Here is a 22,135-nt window from a genome sequence, read left to right on the forward strand (position 1 = left end):
TCACTGCTGTTTTGAACATGAGCACTGTATTTTGCAGCAATAAAGTGTGTAACTTTTATGTAGCTAATTGCCTTAACTGAAAAATCTGTATTAAAAATGGCCTAAACTGCAGCTAGTGTTTCTAGGCAATTAAAATGTTCCTACAAGTTCTTATTTCAAGTTCAGGGGAGCTTATTTAGTTATTAAAATCTTAGAGATTTGTAATTCTTACAGTATTTGGAAATAGTGCTTAAGGATTTAACTTCTGCTGCCCACGGTGGGAGAAAAGCCAGTTGTACAAGTGGTTCTGGCACTGGCAGGATATCTTTGTCTTGTGCAGGACTGTATGTGAGTATAAGTAGGTCATCTATTTACATTCATGAATTCTACTGTTAAAGCAGTCCTAATGAGCTATATAGTAGGTTATTATATGCTGAATTTAATGCAAAGGCCAGTTCTCTGTCTTGTTAGTATGCTTTTAACTCGGAGATATTCAGATTCTGGTCAACAAACCTGTTTGGCTGCTTGTGTTGTAGAGGTTTACTAGTAAGTAAAATACAATTTCAGTCCCTGGTTTGTGTTACACATAGGTCTGCAGTAAGTAGATACTGTTCCCTGTTGTGCAACCAGCTTTTGGGGGTGATTATCTGCTTTGAAGACCAGTAACAATGTTACCTGCTTGTAAGTGCTGAGCTATGTACCTAGACTGGTATTCCTGTCCTGTGTGCTTCATTTCCTTTGCTCTATAACCTGTTACAGTCTCTGTATTACCCTTTAGAGCTGAGCAATGCAGTCTTTAATGGGGGTGGAACTAGAACAGCTCATCTTGAGGTACCATTTTAAGCATCCAAATTACAAGTTTTGCACATAAGCACATATATGAAAAGAAAGAAAAATGCATCTGGATTTGAATGTTAATGTCCTTTCCAGCTACCTCTGAAAAGTTTTACTTAGTCACTTAAATATTTCAACATTATACTTCTTATATGAAATGTATAGATCACTGGGGATGTGCGGACTACATCTGGGTCTAAGGATTCCTGTGCTTGTCCCTATACTTATGCTATAGTTATGTATGAAAAAGTAAGCACCTTGACTCTTAAACCCATTTTCTTTTGTTCCCTCACCACCAGATCTATACACATCTTGGATTTCTGTGGGTCCTTGAACATTCTTGGACTTCACCTGCCTCTGCAGTCTGCCAGTTTCCCCCAAACATACTGTACAGTCTTTCTCCCAATTCTCTTTACTCTGCTGACACTGGTTTTGCTATTTTTGATGTTTGTTTCCTTTTTTTTTCCCTGTCAGATTCTAGGCTATGTACTCAGCTCTCCTTTTTCTTGATCTCCAGCTGGCTTCTCTGGTTGGCACATTTCCTAGATTTCTTCCCACCTCTGCATTTTAGTGCATCTTTCAACCTTCCTCACTGTGGGGTGATTCTAGAGAGGTCATTTGCTGGGGCCTGTCTTTTGGCATTCAGCCCTTTCTGTAGCTGTTCCACAATCATTAAGTGCAAATACCAGCACGCTCTGATGTTTTGTGGGCCAGAAGCACAAAGTTGCATTCCTATGTGTCTCTTTTTGAGTTGTGATGTGCCCTCCAATTATCAAAGTCTCTGTCTAATCACTGATAATATTCCTTGGACTGTTTTGTAAATCCATTATCTTATTTTCTTTCATATGTTTCTTGAGACTGCTTTCTTCAAAGCTAATTTATTAAGTATTTACAGTAGGCATTTTACTATGAATGTGTCGTGTTTAACTCCATAGCAGTAATCATTTATGACCATAGTTGCTTCTGCAGATGAGCCCCCAATATGGAATTTTCACTGTTTAAGTGATGTTTTGCATCAGCTTTGTTTGTAGGAGATTATGCATGATGCACACACACACAAAAATCCTGAAACCCCTCTGTTCTGTTTCAAAAGAAAATGGAAAATTGTCAAATTTGACTCCTCCTATTTGGATACATAATTTTACAGTCAGGTATGCAGATACTTAGGCAACCTTTACCTGTAGTCATTTGAGAACCCATAGATCTGGTGCTGAACAGGCAAGGAAATTAATTTACTGGGGAAATCTAACCTTGCACAAACTCATGCTTAAAGGAATGTGACTTTAAAGTTCAAATTACGCTAAACTATGAGTTTGAGTTCCTAATATATTTAATATCCAATTCAATGAGAGACATAAAAGGCCCAACAGACCTATAATTTCAATTTATAGTATTTCTAATAATGAATGAGTTATTGTATATTTCAGTATAAGGAAAGACTAGAGGCAAGATCACTACTAAAATAAATTGGTCACTTTGTGATTTATTTGTCTGTCTTTTCAAAATCTCTTAAAACTGGTATTCTTGTTGATATCAGCTGCTCCTGACTTGCTGACTTCTGTTGACACATGCTGTCTCCCTTCCTAAATCAAATGGAGTATATTCTATGGTGTATTTTCAAAGGAAATTATTATGAACCTTGAGCAGTAAGTTTCTTAGAGCTAAGAAATTTTAGCTCAAGTATTCTGATTTTCTTTTGATCCTTACAGTAGTCAATGGTGTGAGCTAAATACAATATGGACCTATAAAGTGTTGATAATTTCTGTAAAAGCAGTCAGTTTACACTGATTATAAGAACTTGTCTGTTTTATTTCTTTTTTAATTCTACAGATGTATTTAGTGATTTTTCCAGAGGGGACTCGTTACAATCCAGAAATACCAAAAGTCATTGCAGATAGTCAATCATTTGCTGAAAAGGAAGGTAAGCAAAAGAAATTTTGAAAGAATTCTTTTGTTACTGTGCTAACATATATTATATAAAATTGTTACATAATATGAAGATCGTCTCACCTTAACTGGACTTTTAAACCTGCTTGGTATTTAAAGCTTTAGAATAGTATAAACTACTGTTTTGTTTACAGAGTAAGATTAAGGTAGTTCATATACAGACATTTCACACATTTTACAATGTACAATAGTAGCAGTACTCCAGAAGGCTCGCTGCACTTTCTACCTATAGCTGTATATTTACTTATCTTCTTGCTCCTTAAGGTTGTAGGAATTGCCGACACTGAATCAGGGCACTGGTCCATCTAAGTTGATATTGTAGCTCCAATTACAGTTGTTAGTCAATATAAAGAATATTTTGCATAAAGCTTGTTGTACCTTAAAAGAAAGAGTCTTCCATCATTTCACTTTTAATTAGTGTTAGTACTCCTATGACATTTTGGTTTTCTTCCTCTCTCACCTTCCAGTCTCACTGTTCCATGGTCGAACTTTATTCTGGAGTTGCTTTGATTGTTGGCATTGTCTCTATAACACAGATGGAATTACTTCATCTTCAGAAAGGCTTGCAGAAAATCCAAGAGTCCCAAGATTTTTCATACTTTCTCACATCGTATGCACGTAAACTTTAAATCCAACACTTCAGTGAGCACGTTTCCTGATTTTGTTTTTTCCTGTTGACCAAAAGTGAAATAATTCACTCTAAAAGTAAACAAAGAATAACAAATAGGTCTGGTAAATTCATCTCTGTGACACACTGAAATGAATTCACAAGTCTGTGAATCAGCTTGTTGATATAATCAAGCTACTAAGTATTGTTAGCTCTTGTCCAAAAGGATATATGCTTTTCTTCTCCTTGGGAAGAATGGAATTTGTTTGCGTGTATGAGCAGGAGAGCTGAAGTCATAAAGTATTTGTTCATCGCTTCAGTTTCCTGTCGGAAATGAAAGTCAAATATTTCATTTAGGTTGGTGTTTCTTTGAGAATTCAGAGGGAGGGGGCTGTTTGGTAGGTTTTTTTTCCTCACCTTCTTCTTCAGGGAACAGGCTCTTACTGTTTTACTATTATTTTATTTCACCTTTTAATTATTATCTCTGCAGTCTGCAAAACAGTAAAACGCTGCTTTTGTGCTTTCAGAGCACCTGTTTGTTTATTGTAATGGTTTTCTCTCCAGTACTGATCTATTTTTATTTTGCAACAATTACTTCTTTTAAAAACTCTCACAACAAATAATTATTAAACAAGAAGTATCTCCAATTCTGTTGCAGAATCCTCTTGATCTCCTTCTCTCCACTGCTAAATTATTTTGTTGTTGGCCTCTGTTTCCACTTTTTAGGTGGGGAGGATGGGAGGCAGTCTGTGCTCCCCTGGGGTTCTGCTCACCTGCATGTCCACACAGATACAGATACTCAGGGGAACTGGAGCATCCCTCGTGCACATGTGTTGAGAAGGAGGGGCCAACACTGAGAGCAGAACCAGGCTGTTCTGAGGGCTGAGCCTCGAGCATGTGCCAGTCCAGGGCACATCCCCATACACTGGGAGCTGTGGGGATGGGGAGCTCCACGTGGCTGCTGGCAGCATGTGAGCCTAGCTCCCCAGGGTCCCACCCTGCTGCTGGGCAGTGCTGCTGGCCCTGCCCTGGGGCTTGCCCTGAGCAGCCCCGGTGTCCCCGCGGTGCTGGCTGGGTGCTGGGGCTGCAGCGTGGGAGTGCCATGGCCACGGGCAGGCTGAGCCACGGCCGCGTCCCCAGGAGCGCTCCTACTGAACTGCTGAGCTCCAGCCAGCACACCTTGCCACGCTTGCCCGAGAGATCCCAGAGACTTCTCACTTCTGCACTTGTAGGAAGGGTAGTAACACACAGCAGTTCTGCCAGCCAGAGGAATGAGGAGGACATCTTGTAACTTACAGTTTAAATAAAATTGCACATCATTCTTTGTGGGGACATAATGAAGGCTAATAATTTAGTCTTGTCATCTTAGTGTATTTGTTACAGAGCATGGTGCTTCAGTGTGGGCCTGACCGACACATAGGGGAATTTGTTTCCTTTTTTTTTTACTTTGAAATGATTTTTTTCCCTACATTTTTTCTCAATTTTATGTTGACAAAGTACTGCAAGTCTAATATTGGGAAAAGTGATTTAATTAAGAAGAATTAAACTAGAAACCAATGTTAGAACCAGAGCTATTACCCCCAAAGATAACAAAGCTATTCCTAGAGCACAAGCATAACTCAATTTTTATGATGCTGTCTGAAATACTGGTTTTGACATTAGTGTGTTTATGTGTTTTAGTAGTTTTGCAGAGAGGAAGTATAAAAATATTTCTTCCTCTCCTCTCTCAAAGAGCTAAGAATATGATGGCATGGGTTTTGCCCCTTGTCTTCTGAGCTTTTGCATTCCAATTTCCAGTATTTAAGTATATAGTCAGTAGTCAAGTTTGCTTTTGTTTTCCACTGTGTGGGAGTGGTCAGCCAACATGGTTCCTGTCTTCAAAGTCTGATGCCGTCACTCAGCTTACATACTGGTAAAGCCTTTCAGGCTCTGTTCAATGGATTTAGAAATCTTAAAAGTGCAGGACTTCTTCCCCACTAGTCAGTGAGCTTGAGTTGCTGAGTCCAGTCTTAATATATAGGTGGGACTCATTTTCATAGGGATTTAACTAAGTTTGTTATAATAATATAAGTGGTAATTTTTATTGGATCTATTTAATTCAAACTGTAAATCTTTTAAGCCTGGGTCTTTATAATGATATTGGACTATAGAGAAAATGTTTATAAACCCCGTGATACATGATGGTTTTTTTTTTTTTTTTGCGAACTTCTGGTATAAAATTTCTTTAATTTGTATGTAGCCAAAATATCTATGTGTGGATTTCTTATCATTTTGTAGTAGTCAGTCATAGAATCACAGAATATGCTGTGTTGGAAGTTACCTATCAGGATCGTTGGGTCTGAATTGTGGCCCTGCACAGAATATCCCAAACACCCCAAATTTCTTTGGTTTAGTAGAATATTAATTCTATCATGTTAACAAATGGCATTTAAAAAATTTGAAAATAAATAGAAATAATCCAAAGCCCTCCTACTACTAATGCTACTAACTCTGAAAAGTCAAAGCCAAAGGGATGAGAAGCTTCTTAAGTTTAACTTGGCTTGTTTTTGCTGATTGAAGACAAAACAATCTTCCCTGGTGAAAGGCGTTTTTGGAATTTTGTATTAACATTCAATTTCTTAAAAGGTCATTTCATCAAGCAAATATTTAAGGTATGCATTTATTATCTTCTTTGGTTTTATGCAGAAAAGTTGCTAATGTAAATATTTTTTAATGCTAAGCTTAGCTTGACAAATATGCTTTCTGCTAAGATGTTTGTGTATGCAGGATATGCTTATCTCAAAATTGTTTTACAGGTCATATAAAAAAGAGGTGTTTCAATGGAGGGAATTGAAAATGTTTCCCTTCTAGATCTTGGCATTAGTTTTCGATTGTATTCTAAAGTAATTCAAAGTATTCAGTATCTTTAAAAGTTATTTGGAATTGTCTCTAAAGAAAATAGCTTTTGGTGGTATTTATTCTACACTTTCATGAAAGCAGGCTTGGTCTAAAAGTGCTTAGTGAGATGTGAACAGAGAATATAGTTTTAAAAACTAGTAGGTTATGGACCTTGAGTAGCATTTGAGACCAAGCATTAGAATGAAGTAAGGGTCTGTGTTATTAAAAGCCATCCATAGGAAATTAAGATAGGAAAACAAGAAGCTACATTGTATTTCTGTAAGTACCCATCTTGGAAGAAAGTGTACCAATGTGTGCTGTCTCCCATGTCTTGCTGTGGGCTGGTCATGCTCTTCCCGTGGAGATTAGTTGCATTTCCTGTATACTTTTGTAACAGAAAAACAGTTTTACTAGTGCATGCAGTTTTTTATACTGCTATCATCTGAGTCCTGTTTCTGTAAGTTGATGGAATACTAGCATACAAATGGATGAGCTCTCGCACCATTTGTTATTTTTTAAGTCAAATTATGGACTCTGGTTTCAATATGTAAAGCTTTGAATCACTGGAGGCATTCCAGAAAGCTGGTGGGAGCTCAAGAGTTGGGTGAGTACTTGGGACACTGCACGTAACTGCAGAGCTGCAGTTTTTCTGTCTAATTAGTATTTCTGTCTAATCACTTCACCCACATTCACATGGAAAAGGAAAGATCTAATTGTTCTTGAAATCAATTCATTGGTTTTCACCCTGGTTTTACTTTTTGTGTACATGAAAGTTGAGTTTCAGTACATAGTTTCATGGGGAGGGGAGAGAGGTGTGGAGACCTCAAACTAATTCTGACATCCACTTTCAGTGAATAATGAACTTTTGTTGATGAAATGTGGTAATGCTGATGTAATACACATAGAGTATTCTTAAATTAGAGCTGACAATGTTTACTTTTTCAAATGTGGTGTGTACACATCAAGGGTAGAAATATAACTAACAAAGTCCAACTCTGAAAATGTGGATGGCCTACCTGTACTGAACAGCTCTTTGAGTTTCTGGCCTGGATCAAGAGAATGGCAATCTTCTACACAGAGTTGTACTTAGTTGCTATTATGTGTAACTTCATCCTGATGAAGTTAGATAAATGATGTTTTGTTTAGTGTCTTTTTTGTTATTTTGTGTTTAGGTGAAAAAATCAGTTCTATAGATGTTAATGATTTGGGCCTTTGTACTTGCCAAAGTAATTATTTTATTTCATTCAGTTTTCTTTCAGACTTTCTGATTTAATTCTGCATCTTACAATAATGTAGTAAATGGATGATTTTTGAAGTATCACTGTTCATCATATTTCTTCAGATTTCCTTTTTTTACTGTCTATCATTCAAAAGTTAGAAGAGCAAAGCTATGGCTTTTTAAGGTAGAACATTACAATATTACTAGTATCTAGTTCATTTTCTTTGGCATTTAAAATAAAATCTCATGACCTTAAATACTTTGACAGAGGGTCCTAACTGTATTGCACAACATTAAAAACAGTTTAATCACAGTGTGTTTTGTGAATTGGATGCAGGCAGCTTGCCAAGGTAACTATACTCTAACTACTTGGATTTAAATTCTGTTATGTTGATTTTAGCAAAGATCATAAGTAAGTGCAAGAATATGTGATAATGTTTTTATAGAACAGATTCTTTAAAAGGATGTGCTGAACTGGTGTTTCTGCATGCACTGTAGTGTTTCTGAATAATGGATTATGGACTTTATTGATTTAGATACATACTCATGTTGTACTTAAACTCTCAAGAGCACACTGAGAGCATGTGGAATAGGAGTGGCTCATTTGCACTTCACAGATTGTCACTGACCATCTTCATCATCAGAACTGGACATGGATGAAAAAATAATTAGCAGTTAATAGCCATAGATACCTAACAATAATTTGTCTAGATGATTCAGTTCTCACAATTTTCCCTTTTTCTTCCTCACAGTAATAGTTTGGTGAAGGGGAAGATGAGTTGGGAAGGAAAGGAATGACAGTGTTTTTAGAATATGTTTGGGAATTTGGCTCAGCAAGAGTTGTGTTGAGTGTCATGTCCACACTAATATCATTGCTGACACAGCACAAGAATACTCAGTGCTTCATTTACAGAGTAAATATTTTGAAACATAACATAATTAGCTGTTTGATGTAACAGTTCACAAGCTAAGAAAACACTACCACTATGTTATGCTTCAAAATATTTACATGATCCATATAACATTTTTTATAGACAGTTATCACTATTGCCGGTAAGGCATGGAACAATGGCTTCAGAAGGAGTGCTAATAAAAAGTCTTTTATCTTTGCATTTAGACAAGGAGATTCTTAGCAAAGATTAAAAAATCAAGATAGTGATTTATATTGAAATGATCAACTCTTAAGAATGTGAGGAGTGGTGTAGAGATGAGTATTATCTTACAATGTTCACTAGATATTTTCATAAAGTTAGATCAAAGTATGTTTTATCCAGCAAGGGAGTTCAGTACAAAATCAGGACATAATATAGAATGTTTTGAATTGATTTAGCAAGAAGAAAAGTATCAAAAGCAATAGCACAATACTTTGGTTCAGAAAAATTTCCTGTTCACCCACCAGGAACCAGTAGATTCACTGATGGATGGTTCTTTAAAAATGGACTGAAGAGTACACCAATGAAAAATAGACTAGAAATGAAAAGCCACAATTTTATTCTGATACTTCTGTTTGAGAAAGATACACATAGAAAAATACTAAAAAATTTTACATAGCATGCTTTTTTTTTCCCTAGAATCCCTTTCAAGTAAATGTGGAAGAGCTGTGTTCAGGTGAAGAAAAGGTTTTGGGTTTGGAGTTATTTGCTTGCTGGTTTTAATTTTGCAAAGTCATTGTGTATTAAAATTCTGGAAAAAGAACCAGGTTTTTACTCTTGAGGTCAATGTGTATTAATGTTCTTAAGTATGGTCTAAGTGGAAGTGGTCAACTGAAGTAAACATGGATATGAAATACTGTTGTTAAGATGTGTGGTGTGATGTTAAACTTGATATTCATGTGTCCTTGACATACCAATCTCTGTGGCTTGGCCTGGAAAAGTTAAAAGTTGATTTCTGTCGCTAAGAGTTTGTCAGTAGCCAAGGCAATTGTAACAGATTGTTTGCAGAGAAGCACAGAAGATTTCCTCCTTGGTTTTGGTTCTCAGTGCTGTATTTTGCCCCACTGCTGCTAAGAGTCTGCTGGGATAGTGAGTAGGTTAGGATTCAGTATGTTCACTAAATTGTTTTGTCCTTGGGAAATAAAATGCTGGATGAGCATTAGGTGTGCTTAAAATTCTCTGTGATTATCTGTGAAATCTTTTTCTGATACAGAATTTCAGGAGGTGGTGCTATGTATGTTTATTATTTCTCAGATGATTTGCTCTTTTTTTCCACCTCAGCTGGACACACATAAACAGTAAAGAGAAGTGCTGTGTCATCACTCATGAGCCACATTGAAACCATCACTACTTCTAGTGAGGAGTTGTAAAAAAGGTCCCTCTTACTGAGCAGCCTTCCTATTGTTAATGTCCTTTAGGATTTCTGTTTCATCTTCTACATATGTTCAGTAGAGCATAAGCAGTGAGTACACATGCACACTCTCTCAACTGAGAATTGAGATTGAAAATAAAGCTCTTGTGATTTTGAATGGAGATGCTGACATTCCTTGGTGTGATGTGCCTTTTGTGGATATAGTCCAGTTTAATTTCAAACACTGTAGTTATTTTTTATTTTTTCCCTCTAGGACTTGCTATATTAAAGCATGTGCTGACTCCACGGGTGAAGGCGACTCATGTAGCCATTGACTCCATGAAAGAATATCTGGATGCAGTGTATGATGTGACTGTGGCTTATGAAGGTACTGTGGACCACAAAGGGCAAAGAAAACTGGCACCATCTATGACAGGTGAGTTGAGGTTTATGAGACATGCTGTAGCTGTTGTATGCTTGTTTATATACAGAACCAACTTCAGGTGCTTTGAAATGCTCTGAAGATAATCTCCACAGCACTTCAGCCATCCTATAGCCTCCTGGCAGGGCATTGTTTTAATCACTGGGCTTTTACAGGAGTTACCTTTGACACCTCTGCCCTCTGCTTCCCTATTTTAGTTCTACATACAAGTGCCCTTTGCAATCAAAAGGAACTTGGAGACATAGGCAGCAGAGTCCATTTACCTTCATGTTTCTTCTAGCACTGGGATTTGGCATAATCTAAAATTCTCTCTCGCTTCCTCTGCTGTGCTACATATGTATACATGTACACATGTACATCTAATTGCTGAAGTGCACATATTTTAAAGGTAAAATGCATAGCAATAGTATTGTACTGACAAATTTTCAAATTGCTGCACACAGCCAATAATCTTACAAACACTCAACAGCATTTTATGCAAGTGGGCTTCACTTGCTTTAGTACTTTAAACTACCTACCTGTAAGGACCTTAAGAAAATCAGATTGATTTTACATTCCTTGAGTATTCTAACCAGAAAACATGTTCTGGAGTTTCTGCTGGGGAAAACTCAGGGACAAAGAGCTTCAGGGTTTGCTGTTTATTATGCTTGGTGGTGGACTGATAATTTATTCCTAAGTAAATAATTTGCCTGTGCTGTTACTGGAGTGCCAGGTATCATCTTTCTTTCCATTTGTAGTTGCTGTGTTACTCAGCTGTATCTGTGCCTGACTGTTGCTGGTTGGCTCAAAGTGGCACTTTTGAGTCTTTGGCACTACGAATACCAAGTTGAAAAAACAGCTACAGTAGTTCCACAGAGCTCTCCAGAGTTTTTGGCTGAGGGATCGGTGTAGACTGAGAGACCTGCAGGGAACTTACCTAACTCTCTGCTCCTCAGCTCACCCAGTGTCACTGGGACTTGTTCCTTCTGCTGCTAAAAATAGTTTGTAGTGCAGTTGTTTCCATGTCACTTCATTAGCAGGTGTAACTCCTTGTGTCACATGCACTGCTTCTCAGGTGCTAGTTGATTAGAAGTTCTGCAGTTGTCTATTTTTACATCTTCACCCTGTTTAAAATTCTTCAGGATAGGTGAGAAACAAAACTGTCAACACTGTATATTAGCTCAACACTTGTATTTTACTGTCATATCTTAGGATGGTTTTATTTTATGTACATCTTGTTCCTAACGGGCATTTTTAATATCAAAAGTTCTTTTTATTATTTACAGTTTTTTGGTTTTTTTAAATGCCTTCTGACCCTTTTATTGTACCTTTCTAGACTGAGCAGCCTCCCTCTTGTCCCATCACCCAACCCTAAGACCCCCTTCAAAACAAATAGGATTGTTTCTCCTTCCCTGCAGCATATCTTGTTTCATGACTTAATTACTAGGCAGTTTCAGCCATTCTCATGCTGAACTTCTCACTGCCTAATGGTTAATTAAACTATTAAAATGTCATTACCTAATGATAAGATGGCAAATGTTCAAATTCCTTACAAGACCTCTTCACCTATTGAACCTTATGGTTTGCATGAAGCATGATATAATTATGGAAGGGGAACCAACAAGCTGAATTTCCCTGGTGTCAGGCAGGAATCGGATGCTTTGGGTGGCCACTCCACTTCCAGCCTTTTGGAGCCTCCATGGCAGCAGTCCAGGCATATCTTTCAGCCAGGCTTACTGTTAGGGCTGGGGTAATTAGTGGCTCAGCCATGGGGTAAAAATAAGGCAGTAATACAGAATGAAGTGCAGCCAACCAGCTGTTACCCCTTACAGAGCAGATAAATGATAGATCCGTGATAGATCAACATCACATTCCATGCTATTGTGACAGTCACATGTATTTCATATAATATAAATTATGTAGATTAAGAACACTTTATGAATTACAGGGTGGAACATAGTTGTCATTCTTTTGGGCTCTCCAGACTCAAAGTGACAGAAAAACAATTTCTGTTGTATGAGATCAAGATCATTTCACCATTCGTTATGCAGAAGTCCAGCAACTGGTCTGTCAGGAACATAACAAGAAATGAATTAGGCATACTTATGCATGTGACAATTTTTAGCATTATTTCTCTTTCACAGTGCTAAATTGAGTTATGCACACATGAAAAGTACATCTTATTTCATATGAACATTTCATATTTGTGTCAGGGCTGGTTGAGAATTTTGTTTTTCATTCTCATCGGAATAAAATGGCAGTGCAATCCTGGTAATTTTTAAAAGATAAGGTTGACATGTCTTTTTCAATCCAGCAACACTGATGGAAATTTATTGCATGGAAAACAAACTTCTGATAAACACAACTTTACTTGAGGACTTTATTTCCCATACTATGACATTTCCCATGTGAATGAAATCTGAATTCCACACAGATACAGTGTTTCTTGAAATGCATTTTGCTTTCAGTTCTATAAATCTCAATTCCTCAGAAGACCCTATGCCATTTTAGGAAAAACCCATACTTACCTGGGACATCATCAGCTCTTGGCTGTTGTGTTCAGTAGTAAACAAAACGGATTAAAAAGAACTTTTTAGTGACTTTAGTGTGAGGAGTACCATCACACTTTGCCTGAGAAATTGTTAGGAAAATGTGAATGGGGAAAAAATCTGAAGAAAGGGTGAATTGCTTTTTAAATTTCGTAGTATGCAGCTTTTAGTCTAAGTAGTCTTTCTTAGCAAAATTCAATTTTTGAAAATTTTTTTAAGTCCAGCAATTTAAAATATACTGTTGACTTGCTCAATAGGATTAAAACACAGCTAGTATAGGTTTCACCATAAGAACATTGCCAAACATATGCCAAACATACCTGATATAACATGGTGCCATTTTAGAGCAGGCAAATTGTTGTAGTATATACTTCCAAATGTGTTGAGCTTTTTGTCACTACTTACACATGTTGATATTTTTTTGGCACTTTTCAGTGGCAAGTTTGTTTTAGAAGACATCAGATTTGATTAGTCCTCAACAGTGACTAAGACTAGATTAGCTTTACACAGGGATGTTGCTTTCTGCTGTTGCTTCACATCCAGTTGTAACCAATGGATGGATTTTTTTTTCCTACCATTTGTTCATTCCCTTTATTACAAGTTTGGATCTTGGTACATTTCTGGTGGAAGTTAATCTGGCACCTGGCAGCCTTTCCAAAGAATAGCAATTTCCCACAGATTTCTCCCCTCTCTCTACTCCTGAAGATGGCTTGTCCAGATCATTAGTGCCAGAACACCATGGTCCTGCCTGGGGAGGACCAGGCTGCTAGGCACTATTTATTTGTGGTCATTAGAATAAGATGCTAATAATCATATGGGCACTGCGGCACAGCTGAAGGACATCCTAGTCTGGAAGAAGTCTGGAAGAACTATTTAGAAGGGAAAAGGAGGACAAGAAACTTTTGAATTTGTTGATACTGTTTTACTACACTGTCATCAAGTGAAAAGCAGAAATAATTTTGGGAAGAAAGGATGAGAATGTGGTTTACCCCCTTCTGAATAAATGTGCTAAACGTTCATCCAGCTTTGTCTGGTGTTAAAAGGCAGGTCTCGTGGGATGTGGGAACTGTTATCATTCTTGCACCTGAAAGAGCATTATGTACACACCTACATCTTTATTATTCTGCCTGAAGGCTTTAGTGTAACCAGATGGTATTTATCTGGCCATTGTAGATGAAAGAGTGTGTGAAATAGCAGCATGTGACAATGATAAACACTGAATAAAAATAGCAAGTATATATAGACTCTGTCTTAAAGAAGTCAGAGGAATTCTTGAGAGTTATTGACTCTGCTGTATATCAGTTCCAGAACAAACACTTTGAAAGCCTGTGTATGTGAGCATTTCTGAAAATCTGTACATCACTTTGATCAGTATAATTTGAGGAGGTCAGACTGGCCTAACTTCCCTCAGGGAAAGTACACTTTTCCAAAAGCTTGTACTTTGGTTAGGACCCAGTTAGACAGGGACTATAGAAAAGACAAGACTATAGAAAATAAACTGGAGAGATAGAAAACATTCTTTGTCTGGACTGTGGCCCAAATTTGTTAACATCTATTGTCTCTCCAGGTCCAAAGAAGGATAACAAGCACATGGATACAGATGTAACCATCTAGGAAAGAATTAAAAAGCTAAATTATTAAGCTGATAAATATTAACAGAAGTATGAAACAGTCCAAAGGAAGTTTTATAGTTATGAAATTACTAATAATCTTTTCAGATCTGTGCTAGCTGTCATTTTCTACTGCGTGGAAGAATATTGAAGAGTAAATGTCATTTGTTTTAGAGTAACCAGAGAAAAGATGTAGATTAGACCTTTCATACTGTAAGAATTGAACATTGTACTTCTGGTCAAAAACAACATGTCACTGAAGAGCAGCATCAGTTTATGGGAGTGTATGAAAGCCTTGATGTAGTTCATCAGAGAAAATGAAGGTCAGTCTGAGCATAGTAGCACCTCTGCTTTTTTATCCATCTGAAAACAAGGACACAAAGATGTCAGCTGTGTTTGGAATTCCTGTAACTCAGTTTCTTGTCTCCACCATCAGACAATCTTGGATGCCTAAGGAAGAATGTAAGATTCAGGTGATCCTAAATGTGTCTAACTTTTCCCAAATTACAGACACCTGTGGGCACTGTGTCTGTGTGCTCACACCCCCTTGGTGGGGGTAATGACCCTTTGCAACTCCTTCTGAGCCCCAGGCATGTGTTTTCTGATTATAAACCAGATTATTGTGTATCTCAGTTATTCCCAAGCAGCTTTTACTGAAGGTAAGCATCTGGAGCTTCCCTTTGGGAATTTTCTATTTGAAAACAAATGGTCATCAGGAAACCTCTGCTACACAAGAGGCTCTTGAAAGTATTTACACTGGAGATTCATAAAATTACCCTGCACCCTGGACCTCGTGCACATGTGAGAGGAAGCATTCCACTCCCCAAGCAGCCATTTATTTACAAAGGCTCAAGAAACTCCTGATCTTTATGCAAAAGTGTATCTAAACCCTGAGGATAACAAAAACAACTTTAACTTCTTCACACCGTCAGATTTGGCCAAAAATATGTTGCTGCTTTGAGAGTCTGTGTTTATTTTTGGGGGTTTTATGCATCACAATCCTTTCCTTCTACTCTGTGGTGCTGTTCCCTGTTATCAAAACAGACTGAAAGGAAGGCAAAAACATCAATGCTAGCAGCACTGGCATAGTTCCTAACAGATCCTGTTTTTTTTGCTATAGAGAGCATAGTTTTGAACTGGTCCACTCCTTGTATTTTTTGTTGCCTTTTTTTCGCTTCTGACACTTTAAAAATATTCCAGGAAAGACACAGATATCTCCTGAATTTGCTCACTTTTAGTTACCAGTGATGGGATACCCTTTTGATGTAATCCAGAGACCTAATCTGATCCAGGTTCTGTTCCTGACAGCCTGTTGATCAAAACTGTTACACTTTTGTAGGAAACCTCCTGCTAACTCAGCCAACATACAATATTCACATATTGTTACAGAGCAGTACAAAGGCCAGACTGCATCTGTTAGAATAACACATTAAAGCCACTCAAAGATTGTTTCAGTGAGCTATAATGTGCAAGTTCTGTGGGTCTTCATCAGAGGCCATCTTGGAAGAGCAAGACAACTTACAATGACACTGTGCTGCTCTCCATTGTTAATATCAGTGTAGCAAACTATAGATACCATTTTCTAGGGTTTTTTAGATCTCAGCATCTTCAGGAAGATACAGGCAAATGATTATTTGCCCTTGAATTTTCAGGATTTGTGGATCTATAGTTCTTATCTGCCATCTTCAGGATTTATTTTATATATATATATATAATTTTTTAAAGCTGTCATATCCTTTGTTCTTCTTCCCTTCTCCAAACTGAAAATTTGCCTTTTTCATGTCTCCTTTTTTGTAATGGAGGTACTTTTCCTCCTTAAATGTTTTAGTTGGTCTTTTCTGTGGCCTTCTCTGAGTCCACTACATCCTCCTTCGGATGCAGAGACCAGAACTACACACCATATTTAAAATGGGGATTCATATTCTTTATCTGTAGAGTGGCTCTCTTTGCCTTGTTTTTGATGTCCTTCCTCAAGCTGCCCAGTATTTGGGGGATTTGGGGTTGCTGCTGAGAGGATGATTTTAGGGAAGGGTCAGCAACTCCCGGATTGCAACCACCAATTCCAAGTTAAGCGTCATGTAATCAGGGTTTCAGTTATTTTTTTTCCCCATGTTTGTTTACACTGAAGCTTGGCTGCCACATTTTTACCCTGTTTGTTCAGCTTTGAGGGCTTTTTGAAGTTCAGCCAACATTTGACTACCCAAAAGAGCTCAGAGTCTTCTGAAAGAAATGTGAAAAACTGGAGCATTCACAGTTTTCTCCCTTCTTCAACTCATCAGTCATGAGACAGAGTAAAACCAGTCCTGGCATCGATCCTGGAGGACCCCAGTGGCCAAGTCCTCTCCATCCCTAAGGCCTTCCATTTGCTTCCTCTCCTTTAAGCAGCTTTCAGTCTTTAAAACATCATTTCCTCTAATCCTATGGCAGCTTAATTTTTTTAATAGCCTTCAATGTGGAACCCTGTCAGAAGCTTTATGAAAATTCAAAAATATCATGTCCAGTGAATCCCCTTTATCCACCTGGTCCTTGACACTGTTGTAGAAATCCAGCAAGTTGATGGGACAGGATTTCCCTTTACAGAATCCCCACCAAATCTTTTTCAACAGACTGTGATTATCTGCGTGATTTTGTTACAGACCTATTATCTTACCCAGTGATGTAAGACTCTGGTCTGTATTTTTGTACTTCCCAGCATCATCTCTAAAGTCCTCATTTGTAGAAGGGATGTCGCAGACATTTCTCCACAGAAATCCTTTCTTTCGGATTTCTGTGTCTTCGGGAGGCCAGAAGCCTCCGAAGACAAAGTAAACAATTATTATCAGCTGCTGGGGAATGCAACAGGGGCACCTATTTTAATTAGTGATTGATTCATGTTTTATGTTTATAATTGAAAGCCAATCACCAGTACAAGCCAAGAGACTGAGTCCTTGGCCACAGCTTTGTTGTAAATTCTTTTCTCTCTCTTGCTAGCTAGCCTAGCTGCTCTACAAAACCTCTCTTCTTATTCTTTCTAATATAACTATAATATATTATATCTTATATTAATAAATTCAACCTTCTAATTCAAGAAACAAAATTCACCATCTCTCTATCACCAGCCAGCGCCCACTCAAGCGCGGTAATAAAGGGAAACTCTCAATTTTTCTGGCACAATGGCTGTGATGATAGGTTACACATCTTTGTTTTTAAATTCCACATTTGAGAGCTTCTGGATGAATGCTGTCTGGTCTTGGTGACTTCCTGACATCTGACTTGTTTATTTATATTTAGTCTAATATTTTCTGTCTGTTTACTTATTGATCTAGTTCCTTTGAATGATCTGGTACAAAGAATGCTGTGGGTGTAGGAATCAAACATTTTCAACAAAAAAGAATTATGCAAGCAGATATATGAGCTTCTCTTGCATGGGCTTATACTTGACTATGAGCGCTGCTCTTCACACTTTTGTCATTCAGCAGTCCTACCAGTGGCTTATCAAATTTATTGCTTTTAATATACTGAAAAAAGTTAAAATTTCCATTTTTCAAGTTCATTTTCAGTCCTCTTAAGTTTATGTTTACATTTGGCCTGAGTAGTTTTGTGGTTTTTCCTTATTTGGATGAGCTTTCCATTCCTCAGAGGGGAGAAGAAGGTATGAGTATCATGGTAGCCTCCTTGACTTTCCCATTAAAGTCATACAGCTTTTTTTCAGACCCACACAGACTTTTCCTTTTGCAGTGTTACACATCTTTTATGCAAGCTTCTATTACAAGTTTTTCTGGGGTTTGGTATTTGGTGAGTTTTCTAATAGCTTCTAGGTTGCCTTCTTTTGGACTGTATATTATAGGGTGTTTTGACACTTTGCCTTACCTCCCATTGTGTACTTCCTTTAATTCATAGAATCATTAAAGTTGGAAAAAACTTCTAAGATCATGAAGTTCAACTTCAACCAAACACCACCCACACCCTCCAAACCTTATCACAAAGTGCCATATCTGCTTATTTTTTGAACACTTCCAGGGATTACAAACTCACCACTTCCCTGGGCAAGCCTGTTCCAATGCGTGACCACTCTTTCAGTGAAGAAGGTTTTCCTAATATCCATCCAGCCTGAATTTCCTGTGTTGTGCCTTGGGGCCATTTCCCTTGCCCTGTCACTAGTTGCCTGGGAGAAGAGGCCAACCCCAAAGAATTCTGCATTTCTGTGCTGGATTCTTTCTCTACAGCTCTGAAATTAATTGTATTGTGGTTGCAGAGCAAGACCACACCAGCAAGAGCATCTTTTCTTGTGGGTTTTCTAACTTACTAGTTCTTCCAGGAAATATTGTTTTTTCTTCTCTGATGTTTTTGTCCAATTGTTTGGGTCATCTTGGTTTGGGTTTATTAGGGATTTTTTTCCCTGCTTATCCTGCTGAAGTATCAATGCAGTTCAATAAAGGTAGCTAGAATCTCAGCCTCTTGCTATCATTCCTGAACTTGCAGGTCTCAGTCTGGTTTCACAGTTTCTGCTCACTATTATTAAGCTTACTTGGAAGTAATTTTATTATTTATCTTATATATATTCTAGTAGAATCTGGATTTTCTATCCACAAGGACTTTATTGTGCTTTTGTCCCCTTATTATATAAAGCTATTATACTTCATATAATCTTTCATGCACAGCACCCTACCCTCACTTTTACAGCTTCTTCTGTCATTCCTGGTAGTCTCCTAACATTGCCCACTCCTGCAAGCCCACCAGGATGCCTGTGTTACAGGAAGAAGTGATTTCTAGGTGCCAGTAATTCTTGTAATGACCTCATATTTAGGCTTCTCATGTTGGTACAGAGGCACTTCTGAATCTGCCCCCACAGCGAATTTAGCTACATCCACCTCGTGTTACATCCACCTGAACGAGTTGCTTTTTCTGACTTTCAGTCTTGCCCAACTGCCAGTAGAAACTGTCTCTGATTTTTCAGTTTTCATGGTCAGCACCTTGGCCTAATAATGATGCAAGTGCATCCCATTTCTCACTTCAAAACATCCCCCATCTCCTGAGCTGTACCCTCCTTACACTGTGCCCCTTGTGCACGGAGGCGCGCACTGATCTCTGTGTGCATGTAAGTCCTTGCACAAGGTACTGGCAGCATTCCTGAGAGCTCTATTCCTCAAGTGCAGGCTTGTTTCCTGGCTGTGAGCTTCATTCTGGGCTGCACAGCTTCCCCTCCACACTTGCTGCATCCTCACTATTCACAGGTACTCGCAGGTGCTGCTCCTCCGCTGCTGCCCGGGGCCATTCCTGTGACCAAGCTCCACTGGCCCGGGATGTTTGCTTTCCTGTCTAGTGCTGCTTTGCTCTACTGCTGCTTTATTTTGTTAGAGCAAGTCGTGAAATAGTTTCCTGTCAGCTCAGCTTGGGATGATGGAAAGCACGAAGCTGAGAAACAACATAGCACTTCAATTTATGTTTGTTTTGCTGTTTGATTGTTAATTTCGTGTACAAAGTAAATGGAAGTGGAGAGATGGGATTTCTTTCTTTGAAGAGGATGTAGTTTACAAACTGCTTTGGTAGCTGAATGCTGAAGTCCAGACTGCAGTTTAAGAAGTGGGGAAAGAATCTACAGTTTAGAGGAGTGACTCTGCTGGCTTTGCCTGTAAAACTATACAAATCACAATATACCATGTTCTCTTACTGAAGAGATGTATTTTTACACATTTGAAATGCTAGTTATTTAGAATAAATATACATTATTCAGATTTTTTTTCCCCATGATATCACTATCAGTTTATCACAAACATTACTGAAATTATTAAAATAGAGAGACTTGAGGGCTCTCAAAGTAGACAGAAGGCCTCAGTTTGTCCGTTCTTAATTTTGAAGGACTTTGGCAACAATTACATTGCAGTGGAAGAGTCGGTGTAGGAGGTTGAAACCTGAGCTACTTTATTGCTGTCATATTTAAAGTGCATATAAAAATAGACTTCATTAGTAACTGAAAACTGGAATATCTGTTTAAGTGTAACACTGCTGTCACAACTTTCTTAAGGGACAAGGCAAATAATTTGGAGTGATGGAATGAATTTATGTGGTTCAGAAGGGGAAGGTAGTCTGTTGTTTGTCCCTTCTCATTTACAGAAAATCTGTGTTTTGGAGCTTCTCTCCTCCCCCAGTTTCCCTGGTAATGCTAGTAATTCCAAAGAGAATAAATTGGCATTTGAAGGTGAGCAGTTGAGAACTGGTAGAATTTTGTAGGAGCCCCAAATATTGGCTTGCAATTAAAAATTCCTTGGATTCAATTTCTTTCCTGGAGTCTGTTGCACTTCATTTGTTAATTCCAGTGCTGCATTGGTCCCCCCTCTGAAGCCTTGTGTTAGTGTGAATCCTGTCTCACCAAAGGAGGGATACAGTTCAGTGTCACAGTTCAATAACAAAAAATGTTTAATCCACTTTATTACAATTTTCAATTCCTTCTTTCTGCTGTGCTTGGTCACTAGAAGCATTATAAACATTTTGTTCTTGTATCTGTTATTTAGCCGGATAGAAGGTTTTATTAGGAAATTATGTCCCACACGAAAGCCAGTCCATTTGGCTCCCACACAAAAGTTGTTAGTGTTCATTTAACCCAAATTGTACAGGGTTCTTGACTAATGCTATCCCCAACATAATGTTTGCTTGTAATGTATGGTGTGCATTTCTGTTTTGTCTCTTGAAGGAAAGTTCAGGCTTGCTTGTTCCTGCTGTTAATTATAACAAATTCTGGCAAGTTTAGAATCTGAAAAGCTTGTCAGATGTTGGCCTTAAGGGCTAGTGTCCCTGAAGTTGGATGTAATTTGTGCATAATAAATTGCTTCAATAAGATTTTGTTTCTTAGCTTAATTACATAAGTCTTTTGGGAGTTAAGCTAATGTGAAATTAAGGGTCATGGGACCACCACAAACTTTTGGAGGTTATGGTGATAAAATCCAGCTGTTTCTTCTCACAATCAACCTCCAATATGTTGTCCTTATCCAATGGTGTTCTTATGTGATTGCTGTAACACTGTAGATTGGTTAGTTGCATTAAACACTGACATGAATTGGATAATTAAATACTAGTCAATATTTGACTGACTTGGCTGACTGCATGCATTACAGTCATCTGCAGATGCCCTGAATATCCAGACTTTGGATAAAAGGACTTTGAATCAATGTGTGGGAATCATGACCTTCCCCAGGGTAGTACCTGAAGTAGCAGATCACACAGCCCTGAGTGAGGCTGAACTAAGTCAAACTCAAAAGGGAGGGTGAGGTTGTTGGAAAAAGCAGTGGGATTCATAAAAGGTGGGAAATAATGACAAAATTTAGGACCTTCACATATGGGGATTCAATTTAGAGTAGTTGAAGAAGACCAGGGTGGGAACTGGTAAGAATCAGCTTGCATTGGAACTTGGGCCGGAGGTGAAAGCCAGCAGCAGCACTCACGTATTTGAGGAGGGGATTTTGTTCTCTAAGTAGAATTATAGAATTGCTACACTTCAGCTTTGGTGGGGGAAAGCATTTCTTTTTAAATACTTATGTCTTGAGTTTTGATTGGTTTATAATTTTCCTTAAAAATTTATAACAGAGTTATAAGTAACATCAATAAGGACCTATTTGTTCCTATGCAGAACAGCCCATGTGCTATGAAGCAAAAGAAACATACACTATACAATGCACAGAATTTTTTAAGTATCTTTTGAAGCTCAATCTTCAGCTCTAACTGAATATGCATACCATAGATGCTTTATATAGGAGCTTATTACTTTTTCTGAAAAGACCAGATCATCTGGCTTCCAAGCATTTGTTTTCTAGATAGTTTTGCATATGATTAGAA

At 38.0% G+C, this 22,135-nt stretch overlaps 1 protein-coding gene across 1 annotated transcript in view; it reads left to right on the plus strand.

The window, feature by feature from the left end:
- AGPAT5 (1-acylglycerol-3-phosphate O-acyltransferase 5) overlaps nucleotides 1-22,135 on the plus strand; it is a 53,694-nt gene that overhangs the window by 25,400 nt on the left and 6,159 nt on the right. Inside the window, exons 5-6 of the mRNA XM_059467591.1 lie at nucleotides 2,644-2,734; nucleotides 10,021-10,182. Of these exons, the coding sequence (XP_059323574.1) occupies nucleotides 2,644-2,734; nucleotides 10,021-10,182 (253 nt within the window). The remainder of the gene's footprint in view (nucleotides 1-2,643; nucleotides 2,735-10,020; nucleotides 10,183-22,135) is intronic.

Source organism: Ammospiza nelsoni, chromosome 3, assembly GCF_027579445.1.
Source record: "Ammospiza nelsoni isolate bAmmNel1 chromosome 3, bAmmNel1.pri, whole genome shotgun sequence".
Classification (NCBI taxonomy): domain Eukaryota; kingdom Metazoa; phylum Chordata; class Aves; order Passeriformes; family Passerellidae; genus Ammospiza; species Ammospiza nelsoni.